Below are 23,434 nucleotides of genomic sequence, written 5' to 3'. Positions count from 1 at the left end.
CACTCAGGCCTCAGCAAGGGGCGCCGCCCCGGGCCTCTTCACACTTCCACCTCTCACCACAGGCCTGCTGAAAATGGGCCCCCTTCGACATCTGCTAATCAGATTTGCTCCTAGGAGCCAGTAATAATTAAACTCGCTCTATGACAGGAACACTGGCAAGGTCTCACATCCCCACAGCTGGTCAGCGAGTGGAGCAGATGGGCTGCTTCCGAAGGTGTGTCTGCTTAAATCTAACTATTAAGCTGAAAGAATGGGCCCTAAACGACATTGGTCACCTTCAGGGGTAGCTGTCAGACAGCCCTCAGGAAAATGTCCCAGAGCAGGTATGACGGCTACAACCTCTCCATCAGTTCAGCCTCTCCGAGGCAGCTTTAGCATGACGCATACTGGGTCACTCCTGCTGTGATTCGGTGCCATTTTCTGGTGCTGGGCCAAACACATTACGTTCCTGTTAACTATTCACTTGACTCAGGTTTCTGGAAAACCCCTGTCCAGAAATTAAGTTTTAAGCCAGAAAATCCTCATAGAAAGGATCTGATTAGAGAAACCACCATATTTTTTCTGTCTTGTTTCAAAGTTTTTGTTGGGTGCTACTGCTTACCTTAGTGTATCTATTAACTATGGTTGCGTAAGAAAGCTCCTCCAAATTTAGTGGCTTTAAACAATGATTTATGACTTCTCATGATTCTGTGGGTCAGCTGTGCAGCAACTCTGCTGGTTTTGCCTGGACTCACAAACACACTGCTCTCACTTGGGTCAGCTGTGCTGGAAGACCCATGAAGGCTTCATTCACAGGTCTGGCAGTTAACGCTACCTGCCGACAGGGCACCACAGCTCCCCACCATGGGCCTCTCCTCCTCTTATAGGCAAGACGGCTTCCTTACATGGAGGTCTCAGGGCAGAGTTCCAACAGGGCAAAAGAGAAGCTGCCAGACCGCTTGAGGTCCAGGCTGTGGAACTCACCTGATACTTCTGCTGTATCTCTCACTCCCAAGCGAGTCAGAAGGCCAGTCCAGATGCAAGAGGTAGGGAAATAAGGCTCCAGTTCTGGATGAGAAGAGCTAAAATGGATTTGTGACCATTCTTAATCTACCACATGTCAGCATCTCCCTCACTGTGCCAGAGTGACATGAGTTCTGGGAGATGGTCGTAGGTGCTCTCAGATCGCAGGGGTCCCAGGATAAACCCTGAATCCTATATCCCATCCTTGAAGAGCCATTGTACACACTAGCATGTTAAAGTCTCTGAGAAGTCCCACAGTAAAAACAAATCCTGTTTAACTTTGTTTAATGATGAACAAATAAGGGTATAGAAGCTGAGGAAGACCACTCTCCTTTAACACCACTTTGGAAAGTGTGGTCATGAATTCCGGATTTCTGGAACAGTTCTAGTTTAGCATACTTGGTCTTGATGTCTTATGAAATGTCCCAGAAACGTCGTATGTCCAAAATGCCTTCTAATGTATGGAAGTGACACACACCACTGCGAATCCTGAGTTGCGGTTATAAAACTAAAGGGCAGCACAGTTCTCTTTCTCAGGTAATTAGACATGGAGAAACTTCTACTCAAATCATCTTGGTTAGCCCTAGAAAACTTTCTTAGAGGTATGCACAAAAGTTTGAGGTCTTTGTCGTCAGATATAATATTTTTGAGCATTGGCCAAAGGCTTGATTCCTACAGAATGAATGTTAAGATTCATTCTGACTAAACTTCACAAGCTTAAAATTCAGTAAAAATCACATAACCAACATTCTTCCACAAGGGGCTGAGGAACCACTAAAGAATCACTCTACTTCTTACCTGTCTATTGGCCACCAATCCATACCCTCTCATACAATGTTCTGCTCCATCAGAAAGAAAAAGCTCATCTGTCCTCAAAACCAGGTTCCATTGGCAGCTTTCAATAACTATGCCATGGAAGAAACTGATCTAATACTCTGGTCAGGAGACCATGATGTCCCAATAGTGGGTGAAGATTCATCTGGGTGAGGCCAGGAGAAATTCAGGTTTAGGGCTCTTAGGAGGATAGCACTCACAAGACCAGGGACAACAAGAGCAGTCTCCTGAAATTCAAGGACCGGACCCCCATCCCAGTCCCTGGACATGGAGAAGAGCGCTGGTGCTCAGGAGGGCACAGTGCAATAGTGGATGCTAAATACAAGACTGAACAAATATCCCATTTACTGGGTATTTTCTCTTGTACTGGAGAGAGTGACTAACAAGGGGTAGAGCAAGATCTATGCGTCTGGTGCTGTTATCAGTTTCTTAGGATTGATTATTCTTACATTTACTCATAAAGGACAATGATTCACCCAAAGATACACAGCAGTTAAGGACCAATTTACTAAATCAGACTCCAGATGTCCTCACATTTCTTTCTTTAGCGTCAAGTACTGTTAAGACTATTTTATGTTGTGAAATCATCAGGGAAACATCTCCTGGAAGCCTGAACGCAGTTTCAAAGGATGGAATAAACGTGAATCTACAGAGGAATGGGGAATTCCATGGGAAAAAACACTCCATGAATAATAAAAGAGGAAGTGGAAATTCCTAAGGGAGAAAGAATCGTGAGTGTACTGGTCAGTCTAAGAAATAAACAAGGTGCCTGCTTGGAGGAGTTCTACAGCAAAGCCATTCGGAGAGCCTTGTTGGGCGTGGACAAACTCTGCGCAATTTTGAACTTAAGCAGCAAGAAGACCAGTCAGCCCAAGATACAGTGAGACAGTAATTGGACCAACCTTCCTCGGGGTTCCTTGAGATGTGTCTGGGAGTTACTTTCAGCTTCTGCTCCTAATTCACGCTGAGAAATGGCCCCAGGACCTGGACACCACCACATTGCATTTTTTTCCCTCTACCAAGGTAGCTACTCCAACAGAAACAAAAGACAAAGTTGAATACTAAAGGGATTGAACTGCTTAATGTAAAATGCGAGAAAACCCAAAACCAACTTACTACTTTGTTCCTTTTCTCAATCCACATACTGAAGGATTCTAAGAGTGGGTGTGCCCCTCAAACACAGCCAAAAGCACCAACACACTCATGCTGTGAGATAACTAGTGCAGAGAAGGGAAAGAATTAGGAAAAAATAAGCACAACCAATTCTACATACTATTAAATATAGCCAGATATTTTCAGAAATGTAGAACATTTGGAGCTTGTTGGAGTGATAGAAAATACATGACAAATAGACGATAAATAATATATTTTATATATATTATTTATATATTATATATATTATATATAATATATATAATAATATATTTTATATATAATATTGACATGCAGCATGTCAGTTTCTCCTTCAACAAGGCATCCATAGGCCATACAAAATCGGCCATTAGCACAAAAAGTTGGTTTAACTACCAAAAGGCTGCATCTGTGGAACTCTGAACCCCACACATGTTATACAAACTCCATTCATCATCCTGCACCTAAGTTGTTTCCACAATGGCAGGATGTTTGATAGGAACTTGGACATGAGACAATAGAAATGGTTCGGCCATAAATGGTATCTACCTTTTGACATGAGCGTAGGAGAGACAGTAAAGGCAGGGCAAGGCCCTCAGGACTTCCCCACACTGACTTCTCCTGCCTGCCTTACAACCTCACTACACCTTGTATTTCAGTCACACCAAACCACTCACCCTTCTTGACCTTGCTCTGACATTCAGGTGCCCTTGCCTTCGCCCACACTTGTCTCCATATGGACTGTCATTCTCCTCCTTCATCCCTTAGTGAAACCTAGTCATCTTTAAGACCCAACTCAAATGTCTCAGCTCTGGGATGCCTTCCTCAAATGGCAGAATTAATTGTTCCTTCCTCTGTTCCCAGTATAACCAGTTTATCACAGTGGCAGTGACTTCTCTGCTTGCCCCCTCATGGCTGGGTTGGGGTTCTTTAAGGACAGGGACACTCTCCTACTGTTGCTCCAGCCTCACACAATAGGTCTAAATGATTAGGTATCTGACAGCTTCAAGATCTCTTCCCCCCTCATCCCTTAAATACACTAATAGAAGAATCAACAGGATATTAGAATATATTTTCCATATTAAGATGTGTCATCAAGACTGTTGTACAACAGAAAGGAATAAAAAAACATAACAGAGAAGGATTCTTTTCAAGGTCCACCAGTGGCACTGGATTCCACCTTCTTTCCTTCCCCAGGAATTTCCCAAAGTCATGAAGGTGGTTCTGTTCAGACTTGGCTGGCCACAGATTTCCGTCAGATTTTTGTTTTCTTCCAGATGTGAGTGCATGGAAAAAATATCGTAATTTCCTTGTGGGCCTAGTTATAATTCCGTAGGCTGATTAGCAATGAGGAAACCTCAACCCTGTAAGGAGCTGACAATCTGGTTCCTCCATTTGTCACTGTAATGGCTTAGCGTTTGTTACTGAGGCGCAATATGTCATTTTAGGAACAACATCTAGGCACCTCTCAGGGATTCTCCCTACATCTTCCCTTCTCCATTTCAGGATAAGTGGTGTCAAATTCTCAATATCTTTCAAATCCACTCCAACATGTATCAGGCACTGATACCAACAATCTCTGTATGTGCTTTGTTTCTGAGCATCTGCAGTGTCTCTTTCAAGTGAACTTGTCTATCAGTGGTGAAAATGCCAAAGCAGCACACTCAGCAGGCACTGTTGATTGTGCCCCCCCCATCCCCTCAGCTCCCCGTTCCTGCACATGCTTACAGTGAGCACTCGGGACCCCACCTGAAGGTTCTCCTTCGGCCCCAGCCGAGGAGGAGACCTTAAGTGCTGGCCTCAAAGGCAGCCATCAGTCAATGAAGCATGTGAGCTGGAGGAGACATGTCCCAGCTTGCCGGCGCCTCAGATGGGATGATTCTGAAGGATGTTGCCTAGAATTCACCAGGGATGGAGCAACCTGCTCAAGAACATCCCTTTATTTGCTGTCTTCTCCTCCCAATTTCATACCCCTATTCCCTTAACAATGCTTTCCAGGATTACCTTTCAAATAACCGACTTGTACTTGAGTCCTTGTCACAGGATCTGTTTCTGGGGAACCCAATATAAGAAAAGTGCCAACACTAAAGCAACTTGATACCAATAAGGGACGGCAGACCCATGGGGACACCTCGTATTCAGATGTAGGAAATATTCACAGTAAATAAAACACTGTCATGGCATTTTCGTGAAGAACCTTTCCACGTCATAATCATAATGAGCCTGACAACCTCAGGAAGCGAACTGAGCTGTCTTAAATCTCTGGGAATTAGAGTGTTATATGTGTTCTGAAAACAGGTTGGATTTCAGTGGCTGTTTCCAACTTCCGTGGTATTAAATTTCCTTTTATTCTCCCCACCATCATATTTCCAATAAGCCCTGAAAAAACGTACCCTTGGGGAAGGATATTTTGCTATCTTAATAAAGTCTTTCAATCCTTAGGAGACAATTCACTATATTTTCATTCTCAAAAATATTAATTTTACTCCCTCAAAGACTCTTATGAAAATATTTGCATTTCTTGCCTGAGTTCCCTGGGAGGGGAAGTTGAAAAACTGGCTAATAAAGGACAATTCCAATATTACAAAAAACAATACATACTGCAATATGGAAATAATTATGCCCCAAAGAAAAAACGTCAAGCCGTCAAATCAAAAGCGCTTTAACTAGAAAGCAACGTCCAGGGGCTCTCATTTGACTAATATGCATTAGACATTATTCAAGGTGTTCTTTGCTCTAAACCAAGCAAGTAGGTAAAGAATTCAAGTTTCTACAAAAGGCAAATTAATGGATAAGGACTCACTTCATAGAAGAATTCTTAAATATTCCATTAAAATGCCATGTCCTGCAAAATATCAATCTTGATTTATTTTAGAGAAACCTAATTTATTTATTTTTTAAGACTCTAACTGGGAAAGCGCACATTCATTCATTCAGGGAGTAAAGCCTGGACTAAGGCAGGAGGAACAGGGAGGCGCATGAAGGAGGCAGAACTGATAGGATGCAGACAATGAGGGAAAGGGGGGTTTCCAGATGCTCACCGGGTACCTGGCTTGATGGATGGAGTGAAGTCTCTTTACTAGGAGAGAGAAGCCAGGCCACAGGGCCAGTCATGGAGGAGGAATAGGATCATTTGGGGGCACATTGCATTAGAAGTGCCAGTGGGACACCAGGGGAAGACCCCCAACTGGCAGGTAGCTATGTGGATCTGCAGCCTGGAGGAGAGGTTTGGTCTGGGGACATCTGGCCTGTGGGTGGCAGCTGAGGGCATGGAGTGAGCTAGATAACTTGGAGAATGCAAGGAGATGAAGAAGAGAAGAGGAGGCCAAAGACTACCTGCAAACAAGCATTATTTACAATAGCCAAGACATGGAACCAACCTAAGTGCCCAGCAACAGACGAATGGATAAAGAAGATGTGGTACATATATACAATGGAATACTACTCAGCTGTAAAACAGAACAAAATCATTCCATTTGCAATAACATGGATGGACCTTGAGGGAATTATGTTAAGTGAAATAAGCCAGTGAGAGAAGGATAATCTGTGTATGACTCCACTCGTATGAGGAATTTAAAATTATGGACTAAGAACAATTTAGTGGATACCAGGGGAAAGGTGGGGTGAGGGGTGGGCACAAAGGGTGAAGTGGTGCACCTACAACATGACTGACAAACATTAATGTACAACTGAAATTTCACAAGATTGTAACCTATCATTAACTCAAAAAAAAAAAAAAAAAAGACCACCTGCAAACAATGAGTAAGGGGCAGGCATGAAAAGTCAGGCAAGCATCTGAGAAGAAACACTAGGAGAAAGGAAGTAGGTAAGAATCACTTCATGGGGGTCAATGAACACTTTATTATGAGCCAACATGTTGAGTTTATTATTACTATTCTGTCAACAGCAGACCTACCATGTCTGCCCTAGACAAGCAGAGGGGAAGTACCCGGGCAGGATGCAGGGTGATGACAGGGGTGCCCACAAGGTCAGGGGCAAGTAGGATGGGGGTGCCCACTGGGTAAAGTTAACTTTACAGGTGCCAACAGTCACAACCAAGAAGTCAACATTAGAACTTCCAAGTGTGTTCTCTTTGACACTTCCACACTTGACTTCCTCTCAAATAAGGGACAATGTTGTATGGAATTAACTATTACCAAGAAGACAGTATGCGCAAAGTTATGCATCCCAATACACCCTTCTAGGAAAATGGGACAAGATCAAAACTGTCACAATTGTCACAAATGACAATTTCACCCGAAAAGAAGGACACGATCACAAAAAGAGAAAACACAGATGGCTATTCTGTTTATGAAAAACATTCAATTTCACTAGTAATAAAAACAGTGAAAGTTAAAATGAGATGCCATTCTCCCTTTCCAAACTGGCAAAGACTTAAGGACGCGACGGTTCTCAGGGTGTGACAGAATGGGCGCCCTCTTATACTGCCAACAAACAGCCCAACTTTCCTGGATATATTTTTAAAACTGAACAGATATGTGTAAAAAGATATACAAAGTTTATATTTATTTATTTTTTTAAAGATTGGCCCCTGAGCTAACAACTTGCCAATCCTTTTTTTTTTTTTTTTGCTTTTTTCTCCCCAAATCCCCCAGTAGAGAGTTGTATATTTTTAGTTGTGGATCCTTCTAGTTGTGGCATGTGGGATGCCACCTCAACATGGCCTGATGAGCGGTGCCATGTCCGTGCCCAGGATGCAAACTGGTGACACCCTGGGCTGCCAAAGTGGAGCACAGCAACTTAACTTCTCGGCCATGGGGCCAGCCCCCAAAGTTTATATTTAATGGCTAAAAAAAATCAGAAAACAACTCAAACGTCAAAAACAGAAGAAAGGTTAAAATGATTTCAATATTTGCCATAAAATAGAATATTCAACCAGTGAAATGCTTTAACAAGAAACTTTTAATGATATGGGGAAATGTTTATAATATAATATTAAACAAAAAAGTAACTGAGTATAAAGTTGTATACAGAGTAAGCACTCAACTTTGTGCAGAAGAGAATGTACAAGAAGAGACACTCCTAGGAACCTGGTCACTAGATTGGCAGTGATGACCCCTAAGGGGACAGACTTTTTTCCCTGCATGCTTATACTGTTCTGTATGAACATGGATTTTGATAATCGAGAGAAAAACACACATAAACATCTTCTGGTAATTGTCGCCAGCCATAATAGTCAGTACATAAGGGCCATTGCTTGTCTTCAGGTGTATACCAGTGTTCAAGGGCAGAGGGAAAACTGAGGTGAAAAACCATCTTTGCAGGGCCAGTCTGGTGGTGTAGTGGTTAAGTTCACGCGCTCCACTTTGGCGGCCAGGGTTTCGTGGGTTGGGATCCTCAAGCAAAAATAGGAAGATTGGCAACAGATGCTAGCCCAGGGCCAATCTTCCTCACCAAAAAAACCCCATCTTTTAGAAGGAACACTGAATGACTACACAGAGCAAACGGGCCCACCCATCCACCCTAGACTGCTTTGGGAATGCGAATAAACTTCTTTGTTCCTTAAGTTCCTAAAAAAAACCCCAAAAAACAAAAAAGACACATCTTTGCTTTGAGATGGTGCAAATGATATAAATACGCAAGCGTAAAACAGAATATCACAGCAGCTAAAGAAAAATATAACTCCTGGGGGTTTGCCCAAGTGACTTTCTCTGCAACTACCCTTGTACCAAAATGCCTGACAGTTCTAGAAGGATTGACATAAATGTACCTGATGGGGGGTATGAATGGCCAATAAATTGGCCGCCCTGACCATGAATAATGATGAGTCCATGAAAGCAGATGATCACCACCCTAGGCTGACTGTGTCTTTCCAATCCATAGCTTCTCCAAGAATATTAGGAGAAAAATGGATTGACCTTCACCCAGTGAGGGATGCAATTTGAGAATGAAGCAAGAAGAGCGAAATGTGGTGGTGAGGCAACAAGAGAGGAACCAGCTCTTTCAGATTAGTCACGCTAGATTTCTAAAGTGGATTTTCAGTCGTATTTGCCTTCATTACATGAAAGGGATGACCTAAGCTGGGAGTTAATGACAGGAAGTGTCCATTTCCTAACACAACTTGGCCGTGGATATAGAACAATTTGGATCAAAATCAGGTTCATTTCCGAGTCCATCTGAGCTTGCCAACTAGCTTCAAGAGTTTTTCACAGGCTGTTCTGGGCTGGTAACATAAGGTACAGAGATTGGGGCCAATTCCATCTTTAGAGGTTGCCTGGCACCCCAGCCCTATAACCTGTGGTGAGTGGCTGGCCCATGGCTCAGGGGAGGCTGGTGCCAGGGGTGTCTGGAAGGACAGGACAGAACCCTGTATGATGAATTGTTCCCCCAGCGTGAGAGCACAGAGAGGGAAAAGATCACAAAAACTTTGGTTATTGAATTAATCCAAAAGGGAAGTAGTTTAAATCAATATTTAATTCAGAAGAAGTCAGTTTCTGTTAGGCAGCCATGATGAAGTTTCAAAGCGCAAGACTGAGTGTTTATGGGGCAGGATCGCTGAACTTCAGAACTACACTGCTGCCTTCTTTAGTGGTAAGCAGGCATTGCTGCAGTTCGACGTGGGAAATAATAAAAAAGAATGCCAAATAAAAATGCATACGGCTACTACCTACCTGTATTAACAAGCTTCATACATTTTACAGTGACGACGAGGGAGATACCTCTACACTCTCCCGGTGTATATTCATTCAGCTGAGGTCAGTTCATGCCCTCCCTTTTAAGGAGCAATTTAAAAAGCAGATCATTAAGGGGGCCAGCCCGGTGACGCAGCAGTTAAGTTCGCACGTTCCACCTCAGCAGCCCAGCGTTCGCCAGTTTGGATCCTGGGTACGGACCTATGGACCACTGGTCAAGCCATGCTGTGGTAGGCGTCCCACATATAAAGTAGAGGAAGACCGGCACCAATGTTAGCTCAGGGCTAATCTTCCTCAGCAAAAAGAGGAGGACTGGCAACAGAAGTTAGCTCAGGGCTAATCTTTCTCAAAAAAACCAAAAAGTGATCATTAAAGTAAAAAAGCTTTCTATGTAAGGATCCTGGCATTTCTTTGTGTAGATGGAATGACAAGAGGAGTACCAGTTGGAACCAAACCTACCTGCTGGAAGATTTGCATACAGCCTTTTTCATAGACTTCCCCATTTGATCACAACAAAACTATGCATTTATTGATGTGAGATCCAGAACATCTTTGTGGAGGACCAGAATTCCCTGTGCAATAATCCATCAGACAGAGAACCAGAATTCAGAGGAAGATGGATGCTCTGGCCACATCAGCACCGAGAAGAGTTCCTTTCCACATAGGGAAGCACGCATTCCTTCTTTTTAAACTCCCTGCTCCGCCACCTCTCCCCGCAGCAGATGACTTTTCCTATTTCTCAGAAGAAACAAGACCACCACATGAGAATTCTCTTAACTTCTATTCCTTGTACTTTAATGTTACCTATGGCAACCCCACCCTTCCTCTGCCACAGAGCTGCCCCAGCTCTTGTCCAAAGCAACCGCCACAGGCACCTGTCCCCTGGCACTGTGCTTCATCAGTTTGCTGCAGCCCCGCCCACCCCACCCTCCCAAGTCTCCCCCCTCAGCCCTCGTCGCTTCTTGCCACTGACACCTTCCTACCTGGTCTCCTGGCCTCTGGTCAATCTGCCACCCGTGGTGCCTTCTTAAAATTTAACTTCACTTCTCTGCTTAAAAGAACCTTCGTGGCTTCCCAAATTATAAATGGGTCATACTCCCAAAAGTCCCTTATAAATTGCAAAGTATACTTCCAGTTTATGGAGATTCATGCCTCCATCTGCCCAACATTGACTGAGCGCATAACATGTGTCAGGCACTGTGCTGGGCAGCCTATCATGTCCCTCAGGTAGACCTCTCTTCAGAGACTGACACAGAACCAGCTCCACAGTCTAACCATCACTTATCCTTCACTCATCCAAATGAAGCCACTGAGCACCCACTACTCATCAGACTCTGTACTGGGCTCAGAGGCTATAATGAGAGACTCAGAGCTGCCCTAAGGAAGTTTACAGTCTACCAACAGAAGCAGCTCTTCACAGAAAGAAGAGTGCCCTGGCTGGCAAGAATCCTCAGGACTCTTCTGTCAGACAGGCACAGGTCTAGCCAGAACTTACATGAGAAAAAAGACAAGCTGTCAACATGCAAGTAACAAAATCAGAAAAACAATTGCATTCGCGTTGTCTCTAATGCATTTAATTACTTTGATTTGTTTTCATTAAATCTTGAAAACCACTATCTATTTATATTTTATTTTATCATTTTCCCATCCAGAGAGCACACATTTAGTCCAACCTACCCTCAGTAAAGGGAGACGCTATTATACCCGCTCTTATTAAGTACTTCCCCTCTCCTATTAACTGCTTCCAAGCTGCTGGTGGAAATGAATTCTAGACTCTAATACTGGAATTTAAAAATCTCAATGTCATAACAGCTAAATTCCCTACAAGGAAAAGCTTTCTTTAGCTAAAGATTCTTCATGAAATTTGATAAAGCTTTCTTTTTAATATAGAAATAGCAATCCTGCTTAATTCCTGGCTAGAGCTTACAATATTGGAAAGTAAACTTGCTTGTTCACTTAACTCAGTCTGGAAAATATGAGGCTGGTGATGTATTTGCCATGTTTGTCATCAAAGGGGTGTGAGTGTCACAGATCGAGTCCTTACAAGGGAGGAATTTTGACAAGGAAATTGGCCGATGTTTGTAGGCACCAGCTACACAGGAACAGGATCAGAGAGGTGAGGAAACCTCACTAGCATCAGCGGAGACAAAGCCAGGACTCAAACCCAGACCAGTCTGATTGCAAATCAAACACACTTCCCCCACCTCTGAGAATACACTGCAGTGTCCCCCAGGACATGAATGTCAGGCAAAATACTAATACTCTTAATTGGATTATCTTCTCTTGTTTCGTAATACTCTGGTGACAACTCAACATCCAGCCAGCAATCATTCCCTTAGGAATTTACCTCCGTATTTCTGGTACCACAGTAAGAAGAGAGTGCTAATTCACTCTGGGTGATTAAAAGTCATTTCTCCTGGATGACATTTCCTAAACTGATCTCCTGGGGCATGGCTAAATGGGACCTGGGAATGCGGTACCTGCATCAAATGTCAGAGTCAACAACCATCATGGAAGCAGCATCTTTTGCTGAAGACTGGTGTTTGGGTTCACATCCTGGGGGACAGCTGGGAGTGCCTCCCTCGGTTCATTTCATAAGGAAGCTGAGAGGAAGGACCAGAGCAAAGACACCGAAATGGAGCCTCAGGCTGGGGTGCATGAGGTTCAGGCAACACATCTGCTACATGCCTTTTCCTTTTCTTTCCAATTTTGAGTATTTTTAAAAATTCCTCTAAACTTAATTGGTAGAATGTGAAACAAAAACCTTAAAAGAAGAAAAAAAAAAACACTTCCATAAATTTTCACAACCTACTGACAAAAATTATATTTTACTTAATAAATTAGAAATTATTCAATTCTGTCAAGGATCTTCTAGAGCAACACTGTCCAATGGAAAGATTACATGAGCTATGTACGTTATTTAAAAATTTTAGTAACAACATTAAAAAAGCAAAAAGAAATAATTTTTTCTTGAGAAAGATTAGCCCTGAGCTAACATCTGTGCCCATCTTCTTCTAAAAAAGAACTTAATTTTAATATTACATTTAACTCAAATATCCAAATATTATCATCTCAACATATTAATCAATGTAAAAAGTATTAAAAATATTTTACATCCTTTTTTTCTAATACCAGCACTTCAAATCTGCTGTGCATTTGGCACATCTCAATTCAGGCACTAAATTTCCATCAGAAATAGTTGATCTGAGTTAAACATTACAAAATTCACCATTGAAAAAGTCAATCTGCATGCCCAAGTTGTCCCAAACATACTTAAAAGTTTTCTAGTAACGGAATTAACTATCAGCTTTAAATTTTAAATGAACTAAAATTATGTAAAATTAAAAATTCAGGGCCTCAGTTGCACTAGCCGTATTTCAAGTGCTCAATGGCCATAGGTGGGGAGTGGCCACCATATTGGACTCTGCAAGTCTAGAACTTTTGCTTTGCTCATATTTCAATTCTAGTAAGAATTCTGCCTTACTAGCCTTTCCCCCTCTTTGCTCGTGAAGGAAACCCAGAAAGACTGACTCCCAATGCTTCGCTCTTCCGATGAGCAAGGCCCATTGCAGGATATGATCGCTCTCAGTTTATTCAGGACAAAGATGATCATCCCTGGTCTAAACTACCATATCATGATATAAAAAAGCAGTTCAATAAGCCCAAGTTCAAACCTGAGAGACTGTAAAACTGTAGATATTTTTTCAAGTCAGATTCTGTGCCTCCCTCCTTGTGTCCTGGCAAATTTATCAGCATCTTTATTGAGATTCACTAGGCGCTAGGCCCACGTGCCCTACTCCATACACAGTACATCACTTAATCTCACAGCAATCCTGTGAGGCAGGTGAGAGCCAGAGGGTGTTAATAATTTGCTCAAGGTCATACACCTAATTAGAAGGTGTAGAGCTGGGATTCAAGCCCAGAAAGTCTGACTAGATTAAAAAAAAAAAAAGCCTGCCCACTAGAAACCCCCCACTACTAACCACACACCCTAAATTCACACTCTTCAAAGGCTTCTCATGATGCTCATGGAGTAGGCAGGGCAGAACAGAGCAGGCATTACCCGGCTGCTTTACCAGTGAGGCACAGGAGGTGCCTGGCAGGGCAGTTCCTCCGCTCCATGTGCAGTGCTCTTGCCAAAATAGCTGGTGTCAGGGAGCCAGGCAGGGGGCACTTGTTACCTACTATGAACCACACACACTGCCATCTTTGCCTCGTTCAATCTGCCAAACCATTCTGGGCAGAAGAGGTATCCACACGTAAGGAAATGGGGGTTCCATCAGGTAAAGAAACATGCCTTAGGCCCCACAGCCAACTTGCAGCACAGATGGAATTCCAGCCCAAGTCTGTGTCCAGCAGAGAGACAGAGGGCCTCCTGACAACAAGGCTCTCCCCAAACCACAATGACCCTCTCTGCTCTAGAGAAACCTTCTGCCAAGCTCATAATAATGTGGGTGATGGTATATATAACAGAAAGCAGGATGAGATTCCTCCGTAATTCAGACACTGTTAATTCAGAATGGCCGTTCCTGTGTCTGTCTGACTTGGTAAAGTTTTACTGTATTTCTATGGAATTAATTCACAATAATAATAATAAAAAGACACCGAGAAGGCTGGTATTATCTGGTTAAATCTTCAGAGAGGGGGACTTCAAGGGTGAACATGACATAGCTCCAGAAGGCACTGGGAGAACAGAATTGGCTTTTCGCCAGAGCTGGATTAAACAGGCCAGCCTGGCAGCAATCCAAGGTGACAACCCACAACAGGGGACTAAATCATCATTGGAATACATCAGAAATATGGAGCCACGTAACTCGGTGGTTACATGCAACTCCTTACATAACGGGCAAAATGGCAGTCAGACCTGTTTCCATTCAAGCAGACAGTGCCTCTGAGTGGAACTACGCACACGCCTCGCCAGCACAGGCTGTCTCTGGTGAGAACACTTTCCCTCATAGAGCGGGATGAGTAAGACAGGCCTCGCTACCAGCCTCGATGTCACCTGGCTGGCAGGCAGCTGAAATTCCGGATCTGAACAACGCATGGCAGAGTGTTATTACTACTCAAATTTTAAAGAAGTTTACGAACACCTGGTTCAGGAAATCGCATGTAATAAATCCATTATTTTCAACATACAGGAAAAGGTATATATTTTTTACTAATAGAAAATCAGTTTCTCCATTCCTACTAAATAAATATGGAACAGATATTTAAAGTTATCAGTTTGATAAGGTGCCAGTGAATGACCAGCCTTTTCAGGACACCCACCTGTCTCAGGTGAGCCCTGGCTTTCCCATGAGAAGGAAGCTTGCTCGAATAATTTCTTAACTCACAAGCGTTTACAGTTCCCATAAAAAAACACAACAATCAAGCTTCCTAATCTAACCCGGGCAGTAGTAGTCATTAGAACAATTTAATAACATGTGAGGAATCAATAGTTCAATTCATGACATAAGGGCAATTCTTCCTTCCCCAGAATCTCTAAGCTAAAAAGATTACCTTTCCACAAATGAGACGGTGTCTGTCAAAATGCTCTGCGAATCCCCTGCACATGGCAGACCCTCTTGGATAGGATGTCGGTCGGTCCCAAATCCACACCACGGACTTGCTCTCTTGGCCTGAGCTGTGTCCTCAAGTTCATAGCAAGGCCCCTCTAGGCCCAGGCTGAACAGGCCTCTCCCTTGCGAGAAGCAGAGCTGGATCCAAGTCTCTGGGGGCAGTTACTGAACTTCCACTGTCTTGATTTTGTTGAATGCATACTGTAGGAGATTACTCAATCCCTATTATTGTTACTAATATTTTCTACTAATAAAGAGACATTTATAAATTAAAATCTTAAGAGTTGATCATAAATAACCTATTACTCAACTATTTTCCATTTTTATTCAGGCAATTCTTCTACCTGAGTTGTCATCAAGTACTAAAATTGGGTAATTTGAACTGGTCATCTCTACTTCCCTCTTCAGAGAGAAATGTAACAAATGGTGAAATGGTCCACAGAGAAGCTCAAAACGAAAGACAACTTAAAGTCAGCCATGCCTGTTATAAAGAGCTCTGAAACTTGTTCATAAACAGTGACAAAACAAATCACGTCAGAATGGAAGCATAGCAATTACAGCATTAAATTTAATACCACTTATGAAACTGTACATGGTCCTTTCCGACATTCATGTGTGCTCATCAGAGTGGTGTTTCTAGGCAAAAAAACCAAACAAACTAGTGTTTACGATTCAGGGTCCAAAAGTTTGAAACACTGCACCTCCTTCAAGAAGTAAGCTGCCACCCTCTTGGAAGTGTTCCCAAAGAATCAGTGACAATAAGGGTACCTGATTTCATTTACTAACCTTTTATATCTGCAGGAATGCTGGGAAGTCCCAATGAACAACTTCAGAAAAATGCCACCTAGAGAGACGAATTGAACAAAATGTTAGATTTTTTTTAAACACAAAGAAGACTTATCATGCCATTTTCTGTCTCATTAAAATATGTGATGTTTCAAATATCAGTCCCCAGGTTCCACGAAGTTCAACTTGCATTAGAACGTGGGCACCGCTTCCCAGGACCACTGATGCCCTAACACAGGGTCCAAACCACTGAGAAACCAGAAAAAGTCAGAGGGCAGTGGGGAAGGCACAGCCATGAAGACATACCTTTATTGTATCCTTTACTTTCCCCTGGCAAAGGGACCAACTTGAAAATACAACTGTGTCCTTGAGGACACTTTATGAACAACCATAAAAGGTTCAAATAATCCAGAAACAAATTAAAGAATGAAATATGAAATTGTGAATGAGGAAACTATCCTAGCAGCACTTTATATCCTTTTCAGTTACTCTGTTAATTTTTTTAAAAGCTAAATTTGCAAGAATGTCAAAGACTGGAGACATGGAAAAACGGTCATTAATCAGAGGAATTGAGAGGTAAGAATTTATTTAATGATTACTTCATTTATCCCAAAATCAAGTATTCCTCTGGGTGCTCTCAAAGTCTTCAGGTAACTGTAGAAAATTAGAAGCCTATTAATAGGTTTACAAAGCAGAGAATCCCAAGGTATCTGTTCAGCATTGCTTTGAAATATTAAACATAAATGGAACAAATTTCTAGTACAAAATATCAAAGTTACCATTTGTTGGAAATCTATTGTGCACCTCGGACCGTGTGGCATCAGATTATAACCATTCCAGACAGGGAGTATGTCCATTAACAGACGGGGAAACTGCTGCTGAAAGAAGCAGAGAAGCTTCCCCAGTATCCTCCAGATCCAGGGTTCCCAAATCACACTCTTTGCACCCTGTCAGGTGGCCCCTTGAAAGCCCCTTCTACTCTGCATAGTCTACTCATCGCCTTCCCAAATAGAAACCTGACATTCCTTAATGCCAAACCTCTGGAAAAGAATTTAACTAGCAGATAAAATGAACTTGTGATTTTGCATGTTTAAAAACAATTTCTTCCTTTCAAAATGATTAGCCTAATCGTGCTATTTAAGACTATAACGTAAAATAGCACATAAGTGGAAATTTAGAAATAAAAGGTTTAGAGTTCAAGATATATTAAAAAAAAATTAGAAGTAAAAAAATATTTTTAACTGCAGGTAAGATGGATCAAATAGAAAACATTCAACAGCCTCAATTCTATTGATAAACAGGAAAAGGCCATATGCCCATCTTCTATAATCAAACTTTCCAATACACACATCATTAAACTTTGGTAACAAAAGTCTGTAGTATTAGGCCACGAATATCCACACTTATATCCAGATAACCAGTTTAACAGCAGCAGCATCAGTGTTAATCCAAATGAGACTGGAGGTTGAAAAGCCAGTATGGGGCTCAAAGGCTCCTCTATCTAAAAAAATCATTTCAGTTCAGTAACAAACTTGAAGACGTCCGACAAGAGTCATTGGGCTTCACTTTATGAAAAATGAACACATAAAAGAATTCTGAACTCAAAGTCCTTTGTTATAATAGCTTAGGGGAGTTATGATTTTTAAAAAACGGTTCTTTATAAGTTAATTACTAGTTAAATTCCAAGCATTTCCCGCTATTTTATTTTACCCCTTTAGGGAAAGTCATGGGAAATCATGATCAGTATTTTTTCTGGGAACCGCTTCTGCGAAGTAAGCCGCTAGGATTATTATGAATGGATCTGTTATACACGGAGTTCTTCATCAACATCTCATTACCTCTAAAAGCTAAACTTTGAGATGGGCTGTCCTGCAACAATTGTGTAAGGCAGGGATTCGTACTTCTCTTTTATAAATAAGAAAACTGAGCTTCCCAAAATACTGGAATTAGTACAGTTCAAAATCAAAGATAACATTTTTAAGATCTTTTTTGTTACATACAACAAAGCAAAACTCTGGACAGTTAGGACAGATCTCAAGAGCCTAATGATAATAGACAAGCCAGGGCCACATCCTGAGTCCCCACTGAAGCTTTCCAAACTCACACTGCCAGTAAAAAGTACTTCCTAGAATAAATAAATTCGGCCTAAGCTCTGAAGAAAAAGGGCATAAGTTTTCGGTATCATGATTAAGCTTTTCTCACGAGGTCGCATCTTGTGAAACCACCAAAGTGATCAGAAAGATAAAACACGCCCCAATTCTGTTATTGGGTTTGGTCAGTAGATAGGGTGTTACAGTTATTTTCATTTTTTAAAAAAATGCTATTTCCAACAAATACCACAGATTAAAAATATACTAAGTCATACAGCCCTTGAAAGTTCACAAAAATTAGTCAGTGTATTAGGCATTAACTGTCAGGCACTGTTCCACGAACTTGAGAATTAACTCATTGACTTCTCAAAAAACCCTGAAGTAGGTGCTAGGATTATCCTATTTTAAAGGTGAAGAAGCAGGCATAGAGTTTCGAGAACTTTCTGAAAGTTACATGGCTTGCAAGAAGTGAAGATCTGAACCAATATTCAGTATCACATTTAATCCTAACAACTACACAACACAGGCAGGGAAAAAATTTTAGCCTCATTTTAAATTTGAGGGAAACAAATTCTAAGGAGTAAAGTCACATTGCTTGTTGGCAACAGGGACGAGAAGAGAACCCAGGGCATCTGACACCAAGACCCGTGCTGCCTTTTTATTTGCTTGCTTTGTTTTAAATTCTGTTCATAGATATATAACTCAATGAAGAGATACGTTCTGCCTTTAATCTCTGGGAAGACATTTCAGGGTCCTCCCACAGTCTGTGGTTTTACCATTTTTCTATTTCTCTGTGTGCAATTATGTTTTTCACTTACTGGTGGTTAAACACATGGGAGCTTATAAAAATCAGAAATATTTGTCTTTAATATTTATCATTCTTCCGTCTTTTGTAGATTAGTAGTCTGCTTGGCCATTTAAATTATTTATAACCCAATAAATGCAGGCACTACTAATTCTAGCAAGTATTCTAAATAAATTAAAACCACCATATATTTGCACATTAAGGAGTTAAAAAGTTTTTACTTCTCATTCATCTCCATTTCAGTCGCATGCCCTCCTGTTCCACTTCCGGAGGAGATCCGGAGGAGAAACAATAGCTGCCTTTAGTGCCTGAGCACAGCACCCACGTGACGGGCACCAGCTCTTATGTATTGAATTGAATTGCCAAAAACAGGAAGCTGAGTTGTAAGACTCCTTTCTCGGCTATAAATTTCTATGACTTAAAATGTACTGATTTGAATTGCTTCATGTTACTCTGTAAAACCAGAACCAAGAGGTGTAAATTATCTTGGAAAGCATAAGGATCAATTTCAGCTTAACTAAAGAAAGAATGTCATAATAAACAGAGTCACTCCACAGTGGTCTAGGTTGCCTCTGGGGTGGGTTAAGAGGCAGCAGCTCATGATCATAGAAGGGGACAGTCTCAATAACTGTCCTCTAACAGAGACAGTCTTTCCACGTGCCCTGCTGTGATAGTCCACTATGCCCATCCTTGGTGAGCATGGCAGTCCCCACGGCAAAGCACTGCACAAGTTACACGATACTTTCCAATCCATTTTCTCATTTGATCCACACTCTGCGTAGAAGGTAGCTAGAGTAGGGGGTGGAGGCAGACATCATTTATTATTCCGATTTTACAGACCAAGAACTGGAACAACTTAAGCTGAGTCACACAAATAGTAAATCCTAGAATCTGGGCTCCAAGCTGGGACTTCTGACTCCCAAGTCCAGGGTATTTCTAGCTGGGCAATACTCAACAACCAAGACATGATGCTTTTCAGCCATCACACTCATTCATCAAGGACAGGGCAAGGGTGGGCACCAAAGACTTGAAGCATGGAAGTGAATACCAAAGGAGATCAGCTAAAAGCAAAACATGGTAAGAGCCCTGCTCTCACAAACCATCCCTTCTACCTCACTCGGAAGTACTCTATATTTTTGGTAGACACACTCTTCAAGGCTCTGCTTACACGTGTCAACTAAAGGAATAACTGTCTAAATCCTGCTTTACTGTGCTCTATTGATACAATAAATGCTTAGGGAAGTTGGCTCACATTATAAGGGGAGTTGGTGGCAGCATAATAAACACAAAGAGCCGTGTCCCACTTCTGCACTCAAAGCATAAATTGTTACTCAAAGACTAGGCTGGTAGTTTTTTTTTAAAAAAAGTCAAAGAAATACATTGACTCTATTCTGACAGGAGGTCCAGGATAATCTCACACTTGGGTCTGACAACAGGAATTTAACAGAAATGGGTCAGCCATTGAAGGACTGCTGATTTTCTTGCAAGATTTTCAAGGAAAGACAGGAAAGTGTCGAATTTCATGAACCTGTCTACCAAGCAGAGAGACTGGCAGGTTGCCAAAGGTTGGACTGTGTTAACTCACGTGAAATGCTGGGAACCTGAACTTCTACAATGCCCACCCTGCCACTCAGCCACGCAGAGAATGACTGAAGTTCAAATTTCCAGAGACCTCACAGACTATAAGCCAAATGTCGTTCATCACAAACACTTCCTTTTACTCTTAAGGAAGGAGAAATGACTGATTTAAAAGTCACATTAACATGCAGCTGTTAAAGGGTAAGTTTTTAAATCTAGGAACAACAGAATAGCCCACCAATGTGCCAGCAACAAGTCAGACTCAATTATACTGCATTTTAACACATCAGGATTGAGCATCAAAACACTGCTATTATTATACACACATAGCCAGGACCATGTTCATCCACATAATTGTTAGTCTTTCCCCATAAATCTACTGGACCAGAAGCTCCTTGAGAACAAAACTACCTCTAGCTTACTCCTCCTCTGTATCTCCTACACTTGGCACAGTGCACAAAGTAGACATTTCTTAAATGTTTACTGAGCAAACAAAAGGATGATTGCGTTAGGAACATCTTCTACAGACAAACTGAGGAGGCAGCATACGGGGAAGAGAGAAATGCTCAGCAAGCGCAGATAACAGCAGGAATTCCAGAACGAGGAGAAAGCACAGGAGAGGTCAAGGATGACTTGGGGGCATGGAGGGAGCCCGGGGTGGTGGTTCCGCTCTCCACACAGGGGAACTCCTCAGATGGGTGTGTTTTCAAAACGCCAGAGTCTGGACCAACCTTCAAGAAGTGCTTCTGTCCTGGAACATCCTTAGAATATGGGTGGTGGAGGAGGGTGACAGGGGCGGGTATGTACAATTAAAGAGCATCTTAGGTAATTCTGAGCAACCGCCTCCAGATGACAGCCACTCTTAATTTTCTTTCTTTTTAAAGCCTTGAACATAGGTATGTGATCATTTTGCAAGACAGAAACTGCTGTGAATATTGCCGAGCATTGGCAACGTGTAAACCTCATCAAACACCCCAACCACTTGTTCAAGAAGACGTCACTGAAGACTGAAGACACAGGCCACCACGGGCGGACGGGGAGGGCGGCAACAGCCGGGCAGCGGGCCGAGGAGCAGGCAGCCGGCTGCACCAGGAACTTGGATGGTAAGTGCTGACAAGCCCCTTCTCTGTTTGACCTTGCTTAGCAGTCTGCATTCCAAATCTGGGCATAAACTTTAAGTAGTAACAGACAAATGTTTCTGAAAGACAGATGCCAAGATGGAACTAGAAATAGAGAAAGTCTACTCATTAAAAAGATTTTCAGGCAGGGTATACATGGACCCATGCAGGCCAAACCATATACAGAGCAAGTAGAGACCCTGCTCACCTGCTGGCCATTAATGGTAAACCCCTCGAAGGCCAGGAATGAGCCTGTTTGACCTGTGGGGATGCTTCCCAAAGACCCCTGTGTAGTGTCACCTGCACACAGGTGAAGCTCCTTGAAGGGGCAGGGCGACTATACCACCAAGACAGGCCAACACACCATTTTGGAAATGCCCTTCCTTTAAAGGATTTGCAGTTTCTTGAAAATGAAGGAAAGCAACCAGAGAAAGGGAGTCTCTGCGTCTATGCAAGGCCAGCTCTCCTGGTGAAGTGGAGAGTTTGCTTTTGAAGGCCTGGCTCCCCTATCTAAAATATTTACCTTTTTCATTACATACGCATAAAGGCATTTATCTGTCCATTATTCTATCCGCTCCCAGTCAAAAAATATCTTTTGGGCACCTATTCCCTGCCAGGCACCAGGGAGAGCAAAACAAACACGGCATTTTTTGCTACTCCCAAGGAAAGGATCCTCTCAGGGCGCTGCTCGGCCAGCCTCCGCCTCAGGGCCTCCTGTCACGACCTCCGTGGGAAGGGCCAGCAGCCCTCGCCGGCACCACAGCACGCAGTGCTCACTGCCGGCTCTTCCAGGCGGCTTTGTATCCTAAGGTTCAGTCTAAGGTGTCAAAGGCTTTAAGCTTTTCTAAAAGTCTGGCATTAGTGAGCAGGTAACAGGACTTTGGTGAAGCAGAGCCAAAGAACGAGATCTTTGATCACACCACGGAGAGACCAGAAGGCCCGTGTCACCTAAGTGTGACTGATGACACATTCTGAATGAATTCTGGAGAAATAAAATCGCTTCAAACACTAACTGCATGAGAATAGTATGAGTAAGCTTTTAGTGCTTTCAGGGAAAAACACTTCAAGAAATTTTTAAAAAGTCGGTGAAACATAAGAAAACAAGGGGTACATTAAGCTTTAATAAAATATTTTTATAAGGCTTATGACAGCACTAAGTCTTGCTCAGTAACATATAGTATAATTTATCAATAAAAATAAATTCTAAAATGCCTCGGCAGTGGAGTCCTGTCGTGAGGCCTACTTATACAACCACTATCCCAGAAGAAAGAGGAAAGCACAGCCCTGACAAATTAGAGAAAATGAAGGCAAATACACTAAAACCAAAATAATGCCAAAGCTGCGAGCGGAAGACTCCAGAGCTTTACTGGAGAGTCCCCACTGCAAATTCATCCCATTCCTAATGAGCAACCAGACCAAGGACGACGTGCAGAGCCCACACTCCTTCATTTAGGAGAGCCATAGCATGGCCTTCCTGCCCCTTCCTCAAGACACCCCCAGCCTCACCCTGGGTCAGAAGCAAGGCCAAGACCCGCCTTCCCTCCCTTAAGCTTTCAGGAGTCACAACCAGGTCCCTTCTCAGTGGCACAACACACGGATGTCTTTTTCAAAACATATGATTGACTGATGTATTCAAGATAGCAGAGGCATCTGGAAGAGCTCTCAGAACCGGATCCTTGCTGCAATTGTCTTTATAATGAGAAAAAGAGGTTGTAGGACAAGGGGGATGCGGGGAAGGAACACTCCCAGGGAGCTACCCAGGAAGGGCAAAAGGGGAAATCTGAGTTCTTTCTCCCATCTTTCTTTTCCCAAAGGCAGCATTCAAAGTCAGATGAATGGAATTTGTTCTCTAAGAACATATCTGTCCCCAGCTCACTTG

At 42.4% G+C, this 23,434-nt stretch overlaps 1 protein-coding gene across 5 annotated transcripts in view; it reads right to left on the bottom strand.

Annotated features, from left to right (window-relative positions):
* Nucleotides 1–23,434, bottom strand: part of LHFPL2 (LHFPL tetraspan subfamily member 2) — a 158,835-nt gene that overhangs the window by 64,775 nt on the left and 70,626 nt on the right. For all 5 annotated transcript variants that reach the window (XM_046667269.1, XM_046667270.1, XM_046667271.1 and 2 more), the window contains one exon: nucleotides 15,965–16,022. In XM_046667269.1, the coding sequence (XP_046523225.1) occupies nucleotides 15,968–16,022 (55 nt within the window). In that variant the 3' untranslated portion in view covers nucleotides 15,965–15,967. The remainder of the gene's footprint in view (nucleotides 1–15,964; nucleotides 16,023–23,434) is intronic.

Source organism: Equus quagga, chromosome 7, assembly GCF_021613505.1.
Source record: "Equus quagga isolate Etosha38 chromosome 7, UCLA_HA_Equagga_1.0, whole genome shotgun sequence".
Taxonomy (NCBI): Eukaryota; Metazoa; Chordata; class Mammalia; order Perissodactyla; family Equidae; genus Equus; species Equus quagga.
This window is presented reverse-complemented; position numbering and strand designations above follow the sequence as displayed.